This window comes from Salvelinus namaycush, chromosome 5, assembly GCF_016432855.1.
Source record: "Salvelinus namaycush isolate Seneca chromosome 5, SaNama_1.0, whole genome shotgun sequence".
NCBI lineage: Eukaryota > Metazoa > Chordata > Actinopteri > Salmoniformes > Salmonidae > Salvelinus > Salvelinus namaycush.
In genome coordinates, this window is record NC_052311.1 from 44,060,691 (window position 1) to 44,083,228 (window position 22,538).

Sequence of the window (22,538 nt, forward strand, 5' to 3'; positions counted from 1 at the left end):
AATAGTAATTCTTCATTTTGTTGGAAGGGGGGGAGTGACTGAGCTGTGGTAGTGACACCCCAAAAATTATGTCAATGACACCACAGAAGCATTTTTATTCTTCAAATTTTGGTGGTTATTGTTCTACATTGTAATGACAGCATGTCAGCTAAGCAAATAAATGAAGGGGATTGATTAGATGCATTGCCAGCCTTGTCCATACATTACAAATTACAGTATGTCTTTGATTGTCCAAATAATGTTGGGTTGGGTAGTACAAATCAGCTACATTTGTTCCTTGGAATACTTATGAGCATTTTCTTTATAGGGAGAAGGGTTCTGGTAATTCAAACGTTCATATGACCTACAGAACTAGACATCCTCCACACTTGCCAATGTACACACTAATACCTAATTTAACTGACCTCCATCAGGGCCATTCTGGTGCTGGCACACTGAGCGCTGTTCCTCTGCCACCACTCAAAAAGGAAGAAAAAGAGATTGGCCCAAACCCCATTGTGAGTTTCCTTCGGTTCTGAGGAAGGGAGTTATCCAAGCGTGAACCAAGCAGCTGGTTTCATTAATCTCCTGTCCAACCCTGATGTGTTGGAGGTGTGGGGGGAGGCAATGTAAATGGTGACCTTCTGAATATGCAGCCAGACGCAAAATCATGGGCCGCAACGTTCACCGTCAGACCCTGCCAGGGCAGTATTTCAGAGAGCTATATTAGGCTAGTCAGAAGGCACCAGGCTCCAGATACTGGAGGCATGGGGAGAAGCTGGTGGGAAAGCATGTGGGAATGGACCTTGTTTCTTGTGATTCATTGGGGCAGGTGTTCATCGTTTATGTAGAGAGCAACAAAAAAAAGATTTGGGAAAATTGGAGGGAGGGGGCAACCTGTGATCTCCGCTAAATTATTTTGGTGTAAAGTTCAAATTATGTCATATGTTACAGGACTTAATGCAGTGCCTTGCAAAAGTATTCATCCCCCTTGGCGTTTTTCCTATTTTGTTGTATTACAACCTGTAATTTAAATAGACAAACCTGCCAAGAGAGGGCCACCCACCAACACCCATGGACCAGGCAAGGAGGGCATTAATCAGAGAGGCAACAAAGAGACCAAAGATAACCCTGAAGGAGCTGCAAATGTCCACAGCGGAGATTGGAGTGTCTGTCCATAGGACCACTTTAAGCCGTACACTCCACAGAGCTGTGCTTTACGGAAGAGTGGCCAGAAAAAAGCCATTGTTTAAAGAAAAAAATAAGCAAACACATTTGGTGTTTGCCAAAAGGCATGTGGGAGACTCCCCAAACATATGGAAGAAGGTACTCTGGTCAGATGAGACTAAAATTGAGCTTTTTGGCCAGCAAAGAAAACGCTATGTCTGGCGCAAACCCAACACCTCTCATCACCCTGAGAACAACATCCCCACAGTGAAGCATGGTGGTGGCAGCATCATGCTGTGGGGATGGTTTTCTTCGGCAGGGACTGGGAAACTGGTCAGAATAGAAGGAATGATGGATGGCGCTAAATACAGGGAAATTCTTGAGGGAAACCTGTTTCATTCTTCCAGAGATTTCAGACTGGGACGCAGGTTCACCTTCCAGCAGGGCAATGACCCTAAGCATACTGCTAAAGCAACACTCAAGTGGTTTAAGGGGAAACATTTAAATGTCTTGGAATGGCCTAGTCAAAGACTAGACCTCAATCCAATTGAGAATATGTGGTATGACTTAAAGTTTGCTGTACACCAGCGGAACCCATCCAACTTGAAGGAGCTGGAGCAGTTTTGCCTTGAAGAATGGGCAAAAATCCCAGTGGCTAGATGTGTCAAGCTTGTAGAGACATACCTCAAGAGACTTGTAGCTGTAATTGCTGCAAAAGGTTGCTCTACAAAGTATTGACTTTGGGGGGTTGAATAGTTATGCATGCTCAAGTTTTCCGTTGTTTTTGTCTTATTTCTTGTTTGTTTTATAATAAAAAATATTTTGCTTCTTCAAAGTGGTAGGCATGTTGTGTAAATCAAATGATACAAACCCCCAAAAATCTATTTTAATTCCAGGTTGTAAGGCAACAAAATAGGAAAAATGCCAAGGGGGGTAAAGACTTTCGCAAACCACTGTACTTATTATGAAACTAACAATGTATTTTATTTTCCTCAAACTGGTTTTCAAGTTTCATGTACCTTTTTGGTGTAACAACAATGGTTCATGCAGATCTATGATTTTCAAACATACCTGAAGAACATATGAAAGTCCCAGCAAAAGAAGCTCAAATCAAATGTTAGTCACATGCGCCGATCTACAACAAGTGTAGACTTCACTGTGAAATGCTTACTTACGAGTCCTTTCCCAATAATGCAGTTAAAAAGTAAGAAAATGAACAAAAAGATACAAATAAAATAGTAACAAAATAAAATAACAATAATGAGGCTATATACAGGCTATATACAAAGATTACCAGTACCGAGTCAGTGTACTGGGGTACGAGGTAGTTGGGTGATTGATTGAGGTAATATGTACATGTAGGTTAGGTTAGGTGATTGATTGATTGAAGCACTATGTGCATGTACTGTAGGTAGGAGGTGAAAAGCACAAAGTCCGGGTAGCCATTTAATTAACTGTTCAGCAGTCTTATGACTTTGGGGTAACAAAGGTAATAAAGCTAGCGAAAGGGTCTGATCATTTGACTGATCGTCCCTTCTCTTGTCTCACCTACAGAGAGCCGACTTGGCTGTGGCCCCTCTTACCATTACCTACCTGCGTGAGAAGGTCGTGGACTTCTCCAAGCCCTTCATGAGCATGGGCATCAGCATCCTGTATCGCAAGCCCAACACCACCAACAACGGCTTCTTCTCCTTCCTCAACCCCATGACCCCTGACATCTGGGTCTATATCCTGCTGGCCTACCTAGGCGTCAGCTGTGTCCTCTTCGTCATCGCTAGGTGAGTCCCAGACTTTTCTTGGCTACTTCCTGATCTGCCTGTCTGTGTGTGTTTGTGTTTATTGAACTTTATTGAGAGTGATATCTTTTGTTTATTCTACTTGTAGGGCTAAGTTACAGTTGCAGGCACTAAAAAGTTAGTCAAAAAGATAACTTGTATAGCGATATAGTTTTTGTGACAACACTGTCTCTCACTAGGAGTCTCTCACTCACTATCTGGGAAGATATAGTGCACAAAAGGAGGCTGGCCAATCCGAATCTCTGCAGAACTGAGTCAGTCAATGATCGTCTCAAGTGATTCCATCATTTGGGGATAAGGAGAGGTCTCTGCTCGGCAGTAGGTCCATGTTCAATTGGTACAAGTCCAACATTTTGTGTGAGCTGGTGGGTAGTGATCAAGGCAGTTATGTCAGCGTGGGCTCTCTGTGGAGCCCAGCAGTGGAGGAAAAGGATGAGAGTAGCAAACCACCAGCGAAGTTATGCTCTCCAATTCAAAGCGTTTCCTGTATAATTTCTGTGCAGTTGTAATGCTTCTTTGAAAAACTTTCGTCTTCGAAATGTATAAAAATAAATACCTGCCGATACCTGGCGAAAGAAATTTGATAATAATAAAAAAGAAATGTCCCTCATGACATTTACTTGTGCTTGTTATCATTTCCACATTCCCCACAAATCATTGAAAATCATTGAAAGTTGAACCTATTAGTAAATGCATGAAATTAGTATAGATTGAGATCATTGAAGAGTATCTCTGATTTTTTTAATATTTCCCTATGTGTTCCAAAATGTGTTCCTGAGACTTTCTGTGGCATTCTTTACATAAGAGATAAAGAAAAGAACCCATGTGCCACTTGCAGGCATCCTCCTCGCCTTGGGTGGTCATTGTCACTGCTTCTCACCGCTTCCTGGTGCCTCCAAATGCAGAGTGGTGCTTGAGGAAGTTCTGAGAATGTGGAGCTTTTGAAGGGGCTTGGGGTTCTGAGAGGAGTCAGCTGCACTCCTCAAACCTCTCCCATTATGTCTTGAGACATAAGCTCGTTTTAGCACCCTGTTCTATAAGTATAACAAAAAAATGATCTCTGACTGTTGCATCATTCTTTGGAGACCTGCCCAGAAAGCGAGCAGAAGTGATTTGAGCCAAAAGAAGGCTCAAATAGCAGTTTGATGTATGGGTGCTTGAGATGTTAGAAAAACCAGAACGCTTTGACGAAAGAGGCAAATGTATGTGTTCAATATCAGGTAGGCACGTACTGTACTGATAGTCTATAGTTTAAAACAATTCAGACAACTTTGAAATCCAAAGCTTTTCTGGACAATCACAATCCATGTCACTGAGCAGGCACTTATGAGAAGAGAACTATGAAAGCGCTAAGCCTTATGTTTTGCCACAGCCATCTTGGAGTCCATGACTATAGGTCAACAATATGGGAAACCTACTCGAGTGCTTACAGAAGCGTGAAAACAGAAAATGAATCACAACCATGCTCTTAAGTACGAAAGAGAAAACATTGAGCAGTGCCCGGTAGAGTATATGCACTTGCCTTATCAGTGCTCTTAAAACCTGGCATCTCTTTAAGGATGTAACTAGGGGGGTAGAAATCATCACACGCTTCAATGCTGCAATACACTATCCAGGACCTGGAAAATATATCTTTGAAATTCCATAAGATAAAAATGGGCAGTGGAATACAGATTACAAAATAAGACTCCTTCTATACCATGCCAATGTTGATAAGAACTTACGCTCTAGCAAGTGTGTAATAATGGAGTTTTTCCCCAGTCATCCTTATCTTTTCAAATAGCAACACATTGGTCAAGTTTCAATTTCTTTGAGTTACCGCTTCAGGTGCTTCTGCTATATCTGTCTAGCTGCCGAGAATGAGGGAGAGGCGAGGGTTTGCTTTCTGAATCTCATTCAGGCTATTTAGAGGACTGATTTTTTGGAGAGATTGTTGCATCACTAGAGTGTGACCTGATTTAATGAAAAACACACAATGAGTGGCGAAGGTGCATAAAGATTTTGGAATTAAAATATGACGTCATGGTTTTACAACGACAGTGCGTGACATGGTTCAATGCGCCAATAAATCAGCACAATCGACTTTTTTTGTTTTTTTTAAATGGTCTGCTTAAATTGTGTTCATGTATACTGTACATACTGTGCTAATGACGATACAAAAATATTGTAACATAGAGCAATGTACAATACAGAGAATTAGGTAAACAACGAATTTGTATTAAGTGCATGGATGCCGCCATCTTTAAGCACCTTCCCCATTAAATGGAGGCAAATGGAGATGAAAAGTTATGTGTTCCATTAAATCAGGTATTCCCCCCAGGGGTACGCGCAATGCCAATGTCTTCAGATTTTCAAACAGTACATTTATATTTTCCAACGGGACTATACATTTGGGTGAGTTTTTTTTCTTGCCTGAGTAGCCTCGTTTCACTGTCAAAAATAAAATTAAACCATCTAGTCTTCAGCAAAATAACAACACAATGTCAAATACAGGTAGCCTAGTCAAATAATTAACATCCAATCACATTAACCGTTACTCTCTCGCGGGAAACCTTCACTCTTGCGCAGGCATTTAGAAACAAAACATGAACATTTGAAAAATAAGCCACGGGAGTGTTTTGAGCGAGAATAAAGATGACTTTCGAGTAGTAAGACAAGCAACAGATACCATTAATAAGAGGTGAGCTACTGAGTGGCTAGGACAGGCAAGCCCCATACTATTTGGAGGACTTAATTCTTCCTTCTTTGGCGGATATGGCTAGGACAATGCTGGGGGAAAAGGCCAAAAAAACTATACAGACATTGCTTCATCAAACAACACTTTCACGACGCAACAGTTACATGGCAGGAGATGTTTTGAAACAATTACTGTTTCGCATACCAGGCAATGAATTCTATGCGTTACAGCTGGATGAGTCAGACGTGGCAGGCCTGGCACATCTCCTGGTATATGTCCGTTACGTTTATGGGGGTCAATTAAGGAAGACATCCTCTTCTGCAAACCACTGTAAACCAGGACAACATGAGAGGATATTTTTAAATTACTGCACAGCTTTGTGACATCAAATGGACTTTGGTGGTCAATATGTGTTGGTATCTGTACTGATGGCGCAAAAGCAATGACAGGGAGACATAGTGGAGTGGTAACGCGCGTGCAAACAGTTGCTCCCGACGCCACTTGGGTACACTGCAGCATCCGCCGAGAGGCTCTTCCTGCCAAGGGAATGCCTGACAGCTTGAAAGACATTTTGAACACTACAGTGAAAATGGTTAACTTTGTTAAAGCAATGCCCCTGACCTCTCATTTATTTTCTGCATTATGCAATGATATGGGTAGCAACCATGTAACGCTTTTACAACATACAGAAGTGTGCTGGTTATCAAGGGGCAAGGTATAGACATGTTTTTTTAAATTGAGAGACGAGCTTAAAGTTTTTTTTACTAACCATAATTTTCACTTGTCTGACCGCTTGCATGATGATGAGTTTCTCACATGACTGGCCTATCTGGGTGATGTTTTTTCTCACCTGAATGGTCTGAGTCTAGGATTACAGGGACTCCCCACTACTATATTCAATGTGCAGGACAAAATTGAGGCTATGATTAAGAAGTTGGAGCTCTTTTCTGTCTGCATTAACAGGGACAACACACAGGTCTTTCCATCATTGTATGATTCTTTGTGTGCAAATGAACTCAAGCTTACGGACAATGTCAAATGTGATATAGTGAATCACCTGAGTAAGCTGGGTGCGCAATTACGCAGGTACTTTCCCGAAACGGACACCACAAACAATTGGATTCGTTATCTCTTTCATGCCCTGCCTCCAGTCCACTTACCGATATATGAACAAGAGAGCCTCATCGAAATTGCAACAAGCTGTTCTGTGAAAATGTAATTTAATCAGAAGCCCCTGCCAGATTTCTGGAAAGGGCTGTGCTCAGAGTTTCTTGTCTTGGCAACTGATGCCCTTTGGAACCACGTACCTATGTGAGAGTAGATTCTCAGCCCTCACTAGCATGAAAACTAAATACAGGCACAGACTGTGTGTGGAAAATGATTTAAAACTGAGACTCTCTCCAATACAACCCAACATTGCAAAGTTATGTGCATCCTTTCAAGCACACCCTTCTCATTAACCTGTGGTGAGTTATTCACCATTTTTTATGAACAAATAAGGTTTTATATGTAAGATGGCTAAATAAAGAGCAACATTATTGAATATTACTATGTTATTATTTGTGCCCTGGTCCTATAAGAGCTCTTTGTCACTTCCCACGAGCCGGGTTGTGACAAAAACTCACACTCATTCTTAAGTTTAATAAATGTATCGTATAGTGTGTGTGTGTTTGTGTGTGTGTGTGTGTGTGGCAGGCTTACAATGATGGCAAAAAAACATTTGAGAGTGCGCTGACCCTGATGATAGAGGGGGTACGCAGCTGGAGGTTGAATGTTTGAAAGGGTACGGGACTATAACAAGTTGTTATAGTGTTTCGGGAAGTGTTTCGGGAAGACACTTTATTGACACTGTATATGGTCCTCACACACAAATATCGCTCAACATCAATGTCACGGTGACTGACGAGGTAAAAATAGATCATTGGCATTTGACATCTAACTTGAAGGTCTTGATGGAGTTTCTTCTTTTTGAAAAGAGACTATTTTCGGGATCATTTTCGGTCACACTTTATTTGGATAATCTGTAGAGCATCATACTATCAACAAACTATTTGTTGATAGCAGCTGCTTGCTAAGGTTACAGTTAAGGTTTAGAATAAGGGTAATGGTTAAGATTAGGTTCAGTGCTAGGGTTAGTAGATATTACGTTTGAAATGTTACTGATGGACTATCAAAATCAAGAGTTACCTTATTCTCTCCACTCAGTGGCCAACTTTCACGAAAGTCAGTAAATAGAAGCAGCATATTTTAAGAAGAGTTGCTATCTGGCTTCGAAGGATCTAAGCCTCCTCTTCCTCTGCTCTGACAGCAAAACACCCTGAATAAATCAGATAGTATTTGAAAACATTTTCCAAATTAATTTCAGGAAGGGAAAGCACTGACATTTACCATGTTTAATCTCTCCATCTGCCTTTAAAAGTGACTGTTTCATCTATATTAAAGGATTTATGGTGTGCAGCACTTTGAAAAGATGTTACACTAAATGCCAGAGTACGTGGATCCTTCGCAGGTTTTATACAACTATATTTTCAGCGTTGCATGCCTCACGTTCTATCACAAAATGACATTTCAATATCTGTCGTCCTGAAAGTGGCATTTTTGTGTACAGTTCGCTTTGAAGTTACCTTTGAGCACAGAGATATATAAAGGTACGGCAAACTTTTTGATTTGAACAGGGTTGACAGACAGCTATCATCAAGGACACATAAGAGCACGTTAACACAACTGACAAATGCTATGTCCAATGTACCACTAACAATCAAGTTACTGAAAACAATACATGTGGACATCTTTACAGCTTGTCTTTTGTTGGTATAGTGAGTAAAAATGCAAATGAAAATATGGCTCCTTTTGCACCCCGTAATTTGTGCCCACAGTTGCACAGTTCTTTAGGGACACTGTAGGCTAACACTTCATGGGTGGTTTTGTCAGGCGAAATTCAGGTTAAGTGCTAGGCTCAAGGACACATCAGGAGTGCTCTATCCAGCGGAGAGGCCTTCCATGCAGAGAACTACAATGTATTATTAAGCACAGCTTCTGTTCCGGTCTTATTAGAACCAATTTGAGATGCATTACTATTGTTCAAACCCAAAAGCCACAGGATTACTGGCCAAGAGCATGAAATTAATCCAAGATAGGTATACCCATGCATAAAACATCTAAACTTGGGAGCAATATTTCAGATCTGTCTAAGTCCCTATATTACCCCCCCCCCCCCATCCCCATATTACAGTGTGAACACAGTTATATCATTGATTGCTTTGAACTCAACTGCTTTGAGTCATAGTTTTCCTTCAAACACATCTTTCTCTTTCTTTGTATATAATATCTGTGTGCAAACATTGGTGGGCTACATGAGTATCCATTATTTCTATATTGATGTTGATGTTGGTGAGAAAGGGATTGAATTCTAATGCACATTATCTCTTTCCCCATGCCTCATCAGGGTTAACTGAGCCCCACAGTAACAATACACTATTATGCCGAAATTGTGCTACACTGGAGCCTTTGTTCCTGATATCAGTCTCCACCTGTCTCCCTGTAGGTTCAGTCCATACGAATGGTACGACGCCCATCCCTGCAATCCCGGATCCGATGTGGTGGAGAACAACTTCACCCTCCTTAACAGCTTCTGGTTCGGTGTGGGCTCCCTCATGCAGCAAGGTATGGTATAGCCTAGCTCATTCCCTCTTTCACCTGTCAAAAGCAACAGTCCCCCCTCCGCTCCCTTCCTCCTCTGCGCAGCCACCCTCCCTCTCCCTCCCTCTCTTCACCTCTTTTAACTGACAAGCTACCTAATTTCCATTGTTTTAGAATACACTTGCCTGTCAGGAACAACTGCAGCTCAGACGTACATTACAAAAGAAAGCTGTTGTCACCTCCCTGCCTGCTCATAGAAACAGGAGTGGTGAGAGAAAGTAGGTGTCAGACACCTGTCAGAATGTGGCAGGTAAAGACAGAAAACACGGTCGCATTTGTTTCCCCATAACACAGCTGTTTGTGTTTTGGGAGGAAAGGGTAAGTTGGAGAACGTGTCTGACAAATGCCAGCTGTCACTCCTCGCTGGCGTTGGCTATGGCCACAAGGTTGACGTTTATATTGTTGTGTTTCCCGAGTCCTCGTAGCAAAGACCCATTTTCAAAATCTATACCCTCCACACAGCTCAGCTCTCGGGACAAATTACATTTTGTTAAATGCCACTTGGGCCTTTTATGGTGCTGGAGTAGTACATTGTCATAATTGTCCTTTATGCATAATATGAAAGTATGTCAATATGAAAGTATGTCAATTCTCAGCATCTTTCTTATGCTAGAGCAGACAGTTAGCTTTAGTCTTTCCCCAACCCCCAAAATACCCATTTGAATTATTCCACCTTCTGTGTAAGCTTACACAAATCTGAGGAAGGTTAGGGGAAGGATATCACGGCGACACCAAGCTAATGCGGTCGTCTCGTCCACCCTTAAAGGCATTCGTAAGCAAATGGAGCCCCATAAATGCTTTGACGTAATGAAGTCAGCCGAGGATAAAAAATAAAAAAAGAGCTACTAATAAAATGTTTAACCTCAATGTAACAAGACAAATTAGGGAGGCTCGACGAGGCTCGACGGTGGATCTCTACCGGTAAGGAGAGCAAATGCGGCAATCCATTAAGCACAAAATCTGTGCTCCTCGGCAGCTCTCCCGCGTAGCTGCATGGTATCTCTGACAATTTGCATTATGAGTGGAGGCTAACAGTACAATATGAGAGGGAGGAGAGGAACGAGAAAAACAGAAGGAAGTTGGTGATTCATCTTTGAACAAGACTGATGGTCCTTTGTCATTGGGATGGTAGGTCAACCACTTGAATCTTGAACTTAAAAGAAAAAAATAATATTGTTCCTTTGATACTGTCCTCCTGTAAGCAGGTTAATGTTGTTCCCCCAGATTACATTACTATACAACAGGATATTTTACTTCGACACAGCAAAATAGTCTAAGAGTTCACTAGGTCACAGAAAGTAAAGTGTACCGGAGGTGGTTCACTGAACTCCACTTGCATTATGAGTATAACCTTCCTTGATAGATAGACGCTTCATTGCCAAATCATCCCAAAGTGTCTAAAATGTATTTTTTTTAACTCTATACAGTTATTTTTAAATGATTTGGACATCAAACACGAAAAAATGATTTTATCTGGGATATTGACTTGCATTGTTCTTTGGACACAAGCGCAAAAGAAAAATGCATTTGGTGGCAGTAGCAAGGTTAACAAAACCAAAAGGATATCTACTTTTGGAATTTGAGTGAACTATCCCTTTAAGATCATAGCGCTAACGTGGTCTGGAATCACTTAGAACAATTACGTTAACAAGTTACAATTACTCTTTAAACATGTTGCCTTTTCCCAATCTAACTTAGTTCCCTATGACGAAGTGAAAAAAAAAAAATAACCTGCATCATTTGCAGTTAACTAAAAAAGTAGGTCAAACATGGATTCTCTGGAAGACATTCCCACTGAAATGCTTTTTTTTAATCTCTTTATAGCAAAACCTTTATACTATCTAATCGATTGATCATGTAATTTATCAATGCAGCAATAACATAGTCTTCACCCTGGAGCACCATGTGCTGCCTGCGCACGTTTATCTCTGTTTAGATGGACTAGTATTGAGTAATTGTGGCACCTATGTGTTCTGTAGCCAGAGGCGGACTGGCCATCTGGCATTTCGGGCAAATGCCAGATTATCTGTCTGTAGCAAAGACGTTTGAGGGTCTGTGCTCAGGCTAAGGGGAATGGTGGCCGGTGCGTGAGAGAAAAAAATGACCATGGAGTTCAGCAGGTACTCACACTCAAACCATTAAAAGGAAAAATCATGGAGGCCGAGAAATATACTTCATTTAATTCCATGCTGGAAAGAATACAATAAGTGCTGGTGGAAAGTGAAAAAAGTGCTTTGTGTTCTGCCCTGATACAAATGGACCAAATATGTATCCAAAGGGGTCCATTTTGTTATACAAACCAGACACCTTATGCTCTGCAGCCAAACTCACCGACAGTCGCTGAGGAGGAAGCCATTTCATTGACATGTTTAAAATGCAAATGGCCATGTTTGGAAGAGGAAGAACGGCTTAATAAAACAAAATCCTGCCAGTGTAAAAGCAGACCTTGCATGCTTCAAAAGAGGTGCGCTCCGGGCCATGTGAGGCTTCTCTCATGACAAACATAGTGTCTGAGGTGTTGCAAAACGGGTGAAACAGGAAAATAAGTTGCTATATTGATATGCAAAATGTGTAAGTAACATAAGCTATACAACATATTGCATTTATAGTCATGGGGCACTGTTTTGACCTTATCTGTGTTAGTTATCTTATCTCGATATGGAGAAGAGAGTTTCTCAACTTGGAAAACATTTATAGTTTTTTATGACGTTCAGTTTTTAAAAGAGATTAATAAGCAGTAACAGCCTCTGGTGTAGAGAGCGTGTTTTTATGTGATGAGGCCACGAAGGAGAGAATGTTAAGTGCAGGTAATGATTCTCACGGGAAGAGGTGCCTCCCTGATGTTAAGTTGAAGCTTTGCTTGTGGGGAAAATAACATCGGGAGAATGCCAGGGCATTGCATTTAATAGTACTCGGTGCTTCTAAATCCACAGAGAATATAACTCTCAAGCATGTGTGCTTTTGTCAAGGCTGTTATAAGGAGCCACGAGTAGTTATGAATGCTTTTTGCTAGTCGTATATTGTATTATGGGTGATAGAGGGTACTGTAAACACATGAATTTCACACAGGTGGATCACAGCAAATGTTACTACTGTATGTAATATTACAAGCATCAAGAATTATCACAGAATCATCACAGTGAATTCTTGTAATGTTTGTTTGTGTCAATTAATCCCATAATGGATGGGTTGCCAACTGGTGCTTTGACACAAAAATTCAGCATCCCTGAGCCTAATACCTTTCTCAATAAAATTGCCATTTTGCCGTAGTGTGTATTTAGAGTCACATCCACCATCCTGTAACATACTTTAGATTAGAATGTTTTGTCATAGTGTTTTGCAAGGCCTTTCACTGTACCTGTGCACATGATGGTACAACTTGAAACTATGATGTCAGCACCTAGCCATTCTAGCTGCAGCAGCACCGCAGTCACTGAGATTGTGTCGCTTTGTTGACTGGAATTGCATCATTATCTTCTGCTCTGAAAGGACGTTTATACTTCTTTGGCTTAGAAGACATCAAATCAAATCAAATTTATTTATATAGCCCTTCGTACATCAGCTGATATCTCAAAGTGCTGTACAGAAACCCAGCCTAAAACCCCAAACAGCAAGCAATGCAGGTGTAGAAGCACGGTGGCTAGGATAAACTCCCTAGAAAGGCCAAAACCTAGGAAGAAACCTAGAGAGGAACCAGGCTATGAGGGGTGGCCAGTCCTCTTCTGGCTGTGCCGGGTGGAGATTATAACAGTGCATGGCCAGGATGTTCAAATGTTCATAAATGACCAGCATGGTCAAATAATAATAATCACAGTAGTTGTCGCTTAGAAGACATGAAGTCCTTCTTCAAGGAGATGCATAGTGCATTGACAAGGTTTTATTACCGCGGCGGCACTGTATGACCAATCCGTTTGTAGTATTTATTTGAGTGTTCTAGGTGCCGTGCGCTCCAGCTGACAACAGCATTTTATGGCCTGTAATCCAATTGGGCTACCAGTTGTTCCAGTTCCTTACCAGTTTGACTGCTGAGCTGGGTGTCCTCCTACACTTAAGTGATAGTTCTTACCTTGGAGTGTTACAGTACTGGCCTTGTTTGCCACCGTGTAAGGCTGTCAAATCGCAAAGGACAAATCCAATCAAATTGGGTAAGGAAGGTTAAAAAGCTGACCACTTTACCTCCTCTCAGTGGGGTGGTTACTCTTCAAAATTGCCCTCATAAATCTTCTCAGTAAAGTAGTGGAGGGCACTGAACTCAACCTCTGGTGGAGAGGTTGTTTTAGACGTCGACAGGGACAGAAAATAAAGTAGTCAAAAAGATATTGTAAACAAGATATATGGGAATTGAACTGACAGAGGACCTCACAATGTCATACTAAATGCTGTGGGAGGCAGTCTGGCCAACCTAAGTAATTGAACATTTATGTCCAGAGACTGATAAGCCATTTTCACCCTGTCAACTGTAAGTTGTCACAAATGGATGTATGTTATGCATGCATTATTTGTGAGGCACTGCTCAACACAATTCAAAATCATGCAAAGAAGAATACAAAACACAAAATCGACACATTGTAATCTCAAAATGCATACAACAGCCCAAATAAAAGAAAGCATATAGTGCATGTATACTATGCAAGCCATTTTACGGGTGCAGGGAACATATGGCTGTGGCAAAGGAGGTGGAACATTTCAAAGGCAGAGAAAGAGCAGAATCACATTTAGATGTGACCTCTTTGTCTTGGTGACACTATTTTAATTGGACACATGCCTAGTGGCAGGGTTCTTTATGAAACCCCACAACGAAAAAGCAAACGCGTGTCACTTTATTATTTCAAAAACACCAGAACAGATTCCACCATCAGTTTGTGCTTTCTGTCTGTTAAGCTTGGTGGAATCAGAGGCCACGTTCCAGGCTGACTACATTGCAGATGCATGCCAGATCTCCAGCCCAGACCACCCACTCCATTACTGCTTTGATCTCCTCCTGACAAGTCGGAGATACTGGACAATTAAGTGTCGCACCATGCCCTTCTGGAGGAGTTTCATCCCGGGGGCTATCACTATAGTGAACAATTCTATGTAGCTTCCCTCTATGGGCAGGTGTGGCTGTTTCTTGCTGTGTTTTATGCGTTCATGTGTGAGCTGTGCTAGGATTTTCCTCTTGTACGACAATAAACCTGATTCTGATATCTCACAATGCACGTATAGGTGTTTAACATTTCAACTAACTTCATCATATGATATAGCAATCAGATAGCTGACTCTGCAGTCGAGGACTTGCACACAACCATTGGATGGTGCATGCAACACAACTGGAATATTGTCAGCTTGGAACATGACCATTATTTTAAAATGAACTCTCAGCCCAGACTGAGGTTTTTTTTGGATACAGGAATCCTACTCTATCTGGCGTTCGAGTTTGGGATCGCACCCCCAAAAAGTTCTGCTCATCCGCTTCCTTCATAGTCAGCCAATTGTAGTCAAATTCAAATATAAGGCTGCCAGGTACCTAGATATGCCCCTTTAGTTGTTTTCCATCTGAGAATTTGAGTAAGACCAAGAGTGTACAGTATGTGTGTTCCATTGATCACCTTATGTGAAAAAGCAACCATATAACCATTGTGTTTGTTATATTCTGTAACAGTCTTACATAAAGAAGATGCGTATGTGATGTCAACCATCTCCATTAGAGGCTATACTAAACTTTTACCTCTGGGGGTACCCTTGAGTTAAAATGGGTCCCCTAAATTGACAGAAATATTGTCTGGAAATGACCTAATATATCATGGAATATGTATATGAACCATACAGCCACAATTCAAGCCAAAATGTGAGCTAAACAATTAGCGACTGAATACCTATAGTGTATCTGTAAGATGACTGTTGTTCCCCCTCTTCCTGTCTGCCATCCAGGCTCTGAGCTGATGCCCAAAGCCCTGTCCACCAGGATCATCGGAGGCATCTGGTGGTTCTTCACCCTCATCGTCATCTCCTCCTACACGGCCAACCTGGCCGCCTTCCTCACCGTGGAGCGCATGGAGTCGCCCGTGGACTCTGCCGACGACATCGCCAAGCAGACCAAGATTGAGTATGGTGTGGTCAAAGACAGTGCCACCATGTCTTTCTTCAAGGTATGTGTCTTTGCTTTGGTTTTGAGTTGTGCTTTGTTTCATGTTGATTTCATTACTCATGTTAAATGAACAATCTGCCAAGAGCGTTATCCGAAAGAACAGAATTAAATCTCTTCATTTAATTTCTCCAGTCTTTTTAAGTTGTTTGAATGCAGCCCCATTCATTGATTGAAGCACACTGAGTACACGCAGTTATATTGTCATAAAACGTGTTTATGAAGAACTGAGACAAGATGCTGAATCAGTACTTTTTTATATACAGTATGCTTCTCAATAAAAATACTTTTCCCCCCATTTTTTTAAAGATTCCCAGTTAGATCTTAATTCCCACTGCAAAAGCAAGTTCTCTACTTCTCCACATTGTTTTATGTGATCCTCAAATTATTTTTTTATTCCAAAGTTTCAGCTTTTGCCATGCAGGGTTCTCAACTTTATTTTATTATTTTGAGTTTCGCCTCAGATGCTGTTACTGTGGTGCTGAATAACATGTACGAGTTTTCTGTTTTTCTGTGTAAGAAATGGAAAACATTGGACACAGTTCTATGGAAAATGTTTTATGGACAAGGGAAAAGTCCATATGTTTATGGCACACAATAGCAAGGAAAACAGATTATTTTACCCAAGGTGATTGTTCAATTTTAACACTTTCAAATATTCTCTGTTGAATAGTCCATAAATACTTTATGTAATATGTGTGCCTCTGCTAAAGAGTGTATCTTAGGAGTTTCCCATGCCCTGACAATATAATTGAGGATGTATTTTAGTTGACTTCTCTCTGGCCATTTTGCTATTTCCTTTATATTGGTTTATTCATATTATATTAAATTAAATTAATATTATACTTGTATTATATTCATATTATATTTATTGTCACTTTGGTTTTTTGAAAAGTGTGTTACAAATATTATTATTATTATTATTCATAATTTCTCTTACTGCTCTCTGTTAGCATTGTCTCAGCTGCTCTATGACCCGGTCAGAATATCCACCAATAGAATTTTCACCCACATAAAGATTCCCGGTGACCAAAAAATCCACTAGGGGAGAAAGAGCACATTAGTACCCGTTCTATTCCATAAGGGTTGATTAACATGGAGTTCAATGAGGGATTAGGCATGGTCCATGGAGTAACTAGAATTTGTGATTATACCAAATTAGAGTCATCAGTTGCCTAACCATTGGAACTACTGGCTATGGTGTAAACCAGGGGTGGCCAACTCTCTTCCTTGAGAGCTACTGAGTGTTCAGGCTTTTGCTCCAGCCCCTACTGAAACCTTATCCTACTAATCATCTACTCATCAGGGCCTTTAGTTCCTGATGGCTGCCTGTCTACTCTGAGCTATACCCATCTATTTGAATCTTCTCTAAATGAAAGATTGACAATTAGTCAAGAACTTGCTGTAAGTTCTCGGCACAGTAAAAAGTGGATTTTACTCCTTAAGCGTGTTTACTTTGATTAGTGACAGATATGATTGCATTGTTATTAGTCAGAGGAGACACAGGTGTCTATAATTACCTCATCAATTGCAGAGCTCAAGTGCCCTCGGGTTCCTTCTCGTTATCACTGGGAGGGCTAACGAGCTCGACTGAAGCAGATGAGGGAGCTGATAAATACTGAAGAGGTCGGGGAGTAGCTGTAGATTTGTCAAATCACACTGCATGGAAGGGCACTGTAGGGCAAAGTAAATCTTTGCACTGTAATCTCTGGCATACTTACAGTAGCACTATGCTATCTTGACAATCAGATGTACTGTATGTGTGTCACCTGCACCTACAAATAAAGTCTTTCACATTTTAACCGTCAATGCAGGAATTAAGTAACTAAAGAGCTTTGACATCCTACATATTTTCAAATTACTATGGTGATGAGACAGTCCTTATCTCAAATTAGGTATGGAATAACATTTGACCCCTTGTCAAATAGCATGAAATATCACATAGACAAACGCAAGGCTAATAGAGAGGAACTCAATTAATCCAGACTTTTTTCTTATTTCCCGTGGGTGAAAATAGATGTACATTACCTCCCCATACTAAATGATTGTATCCAGTGGCACAAGTCACTTTCTATATTCAAAATTAAATAGATGTATATACGTGTCAAAGTAGATAGAATACTTGAAAGCTGTGAATGTTAAAGTGGCATTGCACAGTTTATTCGTTTTCTTGGAGCTCAAGGCTCCAATACGTTCCTTTATTCGTGCATTTATATACCTCGAGATGGAGAAGTGTGGGAAAAGGCTAATAACAGCATGATAGGTGCTCAAGATTGCCAGATTATTTTCAACACCAATACTATGTGCTACAAAGATGAGGGCTATATGTGCAATGGGATCAACACACGGTAGAAAACATGTAAAAAATAAATAAAGTACTGTGTAGACTCAATGCCCCTTTGACCAGCTGTAATGCACAATCTGAGGTTCAACATTGATTGTACTTTCAATTCTTCCCCTTACAGAAATCAAAGGTGTCTACTTTTGAGAAGATGTGGGCTTTTATGAGTAGTAAACAGAGTACGTCGCTGGTCAAGTCCATTGAGGACGGCATCCAGAGGGTTCTGAAGTCTGACTATGCCTTGCTCATGGAGTCCACCACAATTGATTACATTACCCAGCGGAACTGCAACCTCACCCAGGTTGGAGGCGTCATTGACAGCAAAGGCTATGGAATAGGCACTCCCATGGGTAAGATGTAACAAAATCTGTCATTCTTAAGGATTAGCCCCTTTTTTTCAATTTTCCCCTAAAATGACATACCCAAATCTAACTGCCTGTAGCTCAGGCCCTGAAGCAAGGATATGCATATTCTTGGTACCATTTGAAAAGAACACTTCGAAGTTTATGGAAATGTGAAAGGAATGTAGTAGAATATAACACAATAGATCTGGTAAAAGATAATACAAAGAAAAAACCAACTGTTCTTTTGTATTTTTTTGTACCATCAACTTTGAAAAGCAAGAGAAAGGCCATAGTGTATTATTCCGGCACCAGTGCAATTTAGTGTTTGACCACTAGATGGCTTCAGTGTATGTGCAACGTTTTAGACTGATCCAATGAACATTGTATTTCTGTTCAAAATGTTGTATCAAGACTGCCCAAATGTGCCTAATTTGTTTATTAATAACTTTTCATGTTCAAAATTGTGCACTCTCCTCAAACAATAGCATGGTATTCTTTCGCTGTAATAGCTACTGTAAATTAGACAGTGCATTTAGATTAACAAGAATTTAAGCTTTCTGCCAATGTCAGATATGTATATGTCCTGGGAAATTTTCTTGTTACTTACAACCTCATGCTAATCGCATTAGCCTACATTAGCTCAACCGCCCTGTGGAAGGGACACCGATCCCGAAGAAGTTTTAATAGATATAATAGGTCGTTGATGGTATGAATACTCTCCAGCTCTCCATAACTCCTGCAACAAGCACCATCCCCCACTGATACATTGGTAGGAGGTGGTCCTTCGAGCTGGACAGAAACAAATAACACATTAATTCTATATCTGTGCTTTCGATGCAAAGCATTTTGTAGAACTACTATTGTATTTTACTCTTGTTATTTTGGGAATTTCTGGACTATGTGTGTATTGTTAAATTATTGCTGCACTGTTGAAGCAAAGAAACATTTCACTGCACCTGCGATAACTTATGCAAAACTGTGTACGCGACCAATAAACTTTGATTTGATTTACAGTACCAGTCAAAAGTTGACACACCTACTCATTCCAGGATTTTTCTTTATTTTTACTATTTTCTACATTGTAGAATAATAGTGAAGACATCAAAACTATGAAATAACACATATGGAATCATGTAGTAACCAAAAAATTGTTAAACAAATCAAAATATATTTTACATTGGAGATTCTTCAAAGTAGCCACCCTTTGCCTTGATGACAGCTTTGCACACTCTTGACATTCTCTCAACCAGTTTCATGAGGTAGTCACCTGGAATGTGTTTCACTTAACTTCTTATGGCTGCAAGGGATAGTATTGAGTAGCCAGTGAAATCGTGCCCATTTCAAACGGCCTCGTACTCAATTCTTGCTCGTACAATATGGATATTATTATTATTATTGGATAGAAAACACTCTCTAGTTTCTAAAACCGTTGGAATTATTTCTCTGAGTGAAACAGAACTCCTTTGGCAGCACTTTCCCTGACCAGGAAGTAGAATGTCAGAAATATATGCTCTATTCAACTTCCTGCCTATACATGGTCATGACACGTAGGAGTCTACGTACACTCCATACGCCTTCCTCTGGGTTTCAAGATGATGTGAGAGAAGAAATTTTTGGTTTATCTTGGTCTGGGGTGGAATAAAAGCTATTTGTTTGACGTGACCGTCCACTTCCGGTACTCTGAAGCGCGCGACTTGGAAGTGCGATTGCCTTCTGTTTTGCTGCCGTAATGGATGACAACTATCTCCGGCTCGGATTTTCTTTGATACATGTGACCATATCATCGTAATGTATGTTTTTTCAATATAGTTTAATCAGATTATTGAAATTTTTTCGGGAGTTTTGCCGTGTTGCGTTCTCTGACTGTGTTTACGTTGGAGAGATCAGTGCCACTCGGCTAGTGCCCATGCTAAATGGAGAGGGAAATTTGCCATTCTGAATCCAAACGACTCATCTGGACAAAGGACACCTTGTTCAACATTCTGATGAAAGATCAGCAAAAGTAAGACCCAATTTATGATGTTATTTCATATATCTGTCGTGCATGTCAACTGGTCGTGGGCGCCCAAGTGTTTCTGGCTATTGTGGCTACGCTAATATAGCGCTACATTTTGTTTTCGCTGTAAAACATTTAATAAATCGGAAATATTGTCTGGAATCACAAGATGCCTGTCTTTCAATTGCTGCACACTATGTATTTTTCAGAAATGTTTTATGATGAGTAATTAGGTATTTGACGTTGGTGTCTGTAAATATTATGGCTGCTTTCGGTGCAATTTCTGATTGTAGCTGAAATGTAAACTATGATTTATACCTGAAATATGCAAATTTTTCGAACAAAACATATGCTATACATAAATATGTTATCAGACTGTCATCTGATGAGGTTGTTTCTTGGTTAGTGGCTATTTATTTCTTTATTTGGCCGAATTTGTGATAGCTACTGATGGAGTAAAAAACTGATGGAGTAAGAAAAGTGGTGTCTTTTGCTAACGTGGTTAGCTAATAGATTTACATATTTTGTCTTCCCTGTAAAACATTTAAAAAATCGGACATGTTGGCTTGATTCACAAGATGTGTACCTTTCATATGCTGTATTGGACTTGTTAATGTGTGAAAGTTAAATATTAAAAAAATATATATCTTTTGAATTTCGCGCCCTGCACTTGAAGTGGCTGTTGTCATATTGATCCCGACTTAGGGCTTGCAGCCCAAACAACAGTTGTGCCTTAAGTTAATTTGTGGAATTTCTTTCCTTAATGCGCAAAAATAAAGAAAAACCCTTGAATGAGTAGGTGTCCAAACTTTTGAATGTATATTAATATGCAATGACAACATATACATTTCAGGCATGTGTTGTGAAAACACCCCTGTGGCCTCATCAGCGAGGTCCAGCTAGTGGTTTATCTTATCTTTCAACCAGACTTAAGCAGACCTGTTGCTTGCCTTACAGGCTCTCCATACCGGGACAAAGTGACCATCGCCATCCTGAGCATTCTGGAGGATGGCCGTCTGCACATGCTCAAGGAGAAGTGGTGGAGCGGCAGCAGCTGTCTGGACGAAGAGCGCCGTGAGAAAGCCGGCCCCATGGGCATTCAGAACCTGGGAGGGATCTTTATAGTGCTGGCGTCTGGCCTGGTTCTCTCCGTCTTTGTGGCTATAGCTGAATTCATATACAAGCTAAGGAAGACGGCGAAACGTGAGCAGGTAGATATTATACCCATGAATCTGATTCAAGATTGTTGATCAGTAATTTATGTACTTGATGTGATTATTTTATGGATGACATTGTTTGCATGATGTACAGTATATATATTGGTTAATTTTAGATCCTTCACTTCCATTATTCAACTTGCCTAACTGTGCTTATGAAATAATATGAAACAATATGAAAACAACTTTTAAATTCAAGCTGCACTCTGTCCATTTTAGTTCCCTTTATTAAAGGGATTTGCATTCCCTCAAATAATCCCTGTGCTATTTGGCCATAAAATAGAACATTTATTTCATTTTTTCAGGCATAATTGTAAATTGGAGCATGCCGAATTAATCTGTTATTAGTCATTGCAGATGTCAGAATACCATGAAACTCAAGTTGTAAATCGCAGATTGGAGTTATGCAACTTAGCGGGTTGTGTCAAGCATTCTTGTATAGTTAATGGGGTAAGAATACGGCTCTGTGTTCAATCTATCTGACAGAGCAGGAACAGTGCACATTGCGTGGGTTGCATGTGGTGGGGGTTGCAGTTTGACATGGCTGTCAGCGACGGGAGAGGAACAACATACATGACTGTTTTGTGGCTAATGTCTTTTGTACTTTTGATTGTTGTTGACACTCTATGTTCTCGGAACCATTTAAAGCTAAGGCATTTACCCCCCATCCCTTTCCCCCCCACCCTTCTCTCCCCTCCTCCTCGCCCTTTTTGCCCAGAGGTCTTTCTGCAGTGCCATGGTGGACGAGATCAGACAGTCGTTCACCTGCGGGAGGCGTGTGAAACACAAGCACCGCCACCAGGTCCCGGTCAAGACGGATGCAGTGATCAACATGCACACGTTCAACGACCGACGACTCCCGGGAAAGGACAACATGAGCTGCACCACTGGGATGACCCCCGTGTTCCCGTGACGGTTTGCGCCTCCCAGAGAAAGAGCCTCCTGGGCAATGTGGAGGGCGTGATTGGTCCCGAAACCTGGGACAATGGAATCGAGGGGATCACCAGATTCACCATCAACCACAGCGACATAGGGACACTAACGAAACATGGAACACTAACTCAACATGGTACTATCAAAATGGCAGCATCGGCGACACAGGTATGACAGCGTTCACCCATGTATTCCAAAAGAGACAGAAAAAGAGAGAGAGTGAGGTGGAGGAGGAGAAGAACCGTTCCTGGAAAAGGAAACAACA

The 22,538-nt window shown here is 40.8% G+C and overlaps 1 protein-coding gene across 1 annotated transcript in view; it reads left to right on the forward strand.

The window, feature by feature from the left end:
• Positions 1 to 22,253, forward strand: part of LOC120047127 (glutamate receptor ionotropic, kainate 3-like) — a 115,632-nt gene extending 93,379 nt beyond the window's left edge. Inside the window, exons 11-16 of the mRNA XM_038992665.1 lie at positions 2,701 to 2,924; positions 9,164 to 9,282; positions 15,229 to 15,446; positions 17,908 to 18,133; positions 21,081 to 21,334; positions 22,059 to 22,253. Coding sequence (XP_038848593.1) covers positions 2,701 to 2,924; positions 9,164 to 9,282; positions 15,229 to 15,446; positions 17,908 to 18,133; positions 21,081 to 21,334; positions 22,059 to 22,253 — 1,236 coding nt within the window. The remainder of the gene's footprint in view (positions 1 to 2,700; positions 2,925 to 9,163; positions 9,283 to 15,228; positions 15,447 to 17,907; positions 18,134 to 21,080; positions 21,335 to 22,058) is intronic.
• The last annotated feature ends 285 nt before the right edge of the window (positions 22,254 to 22,538 follow it).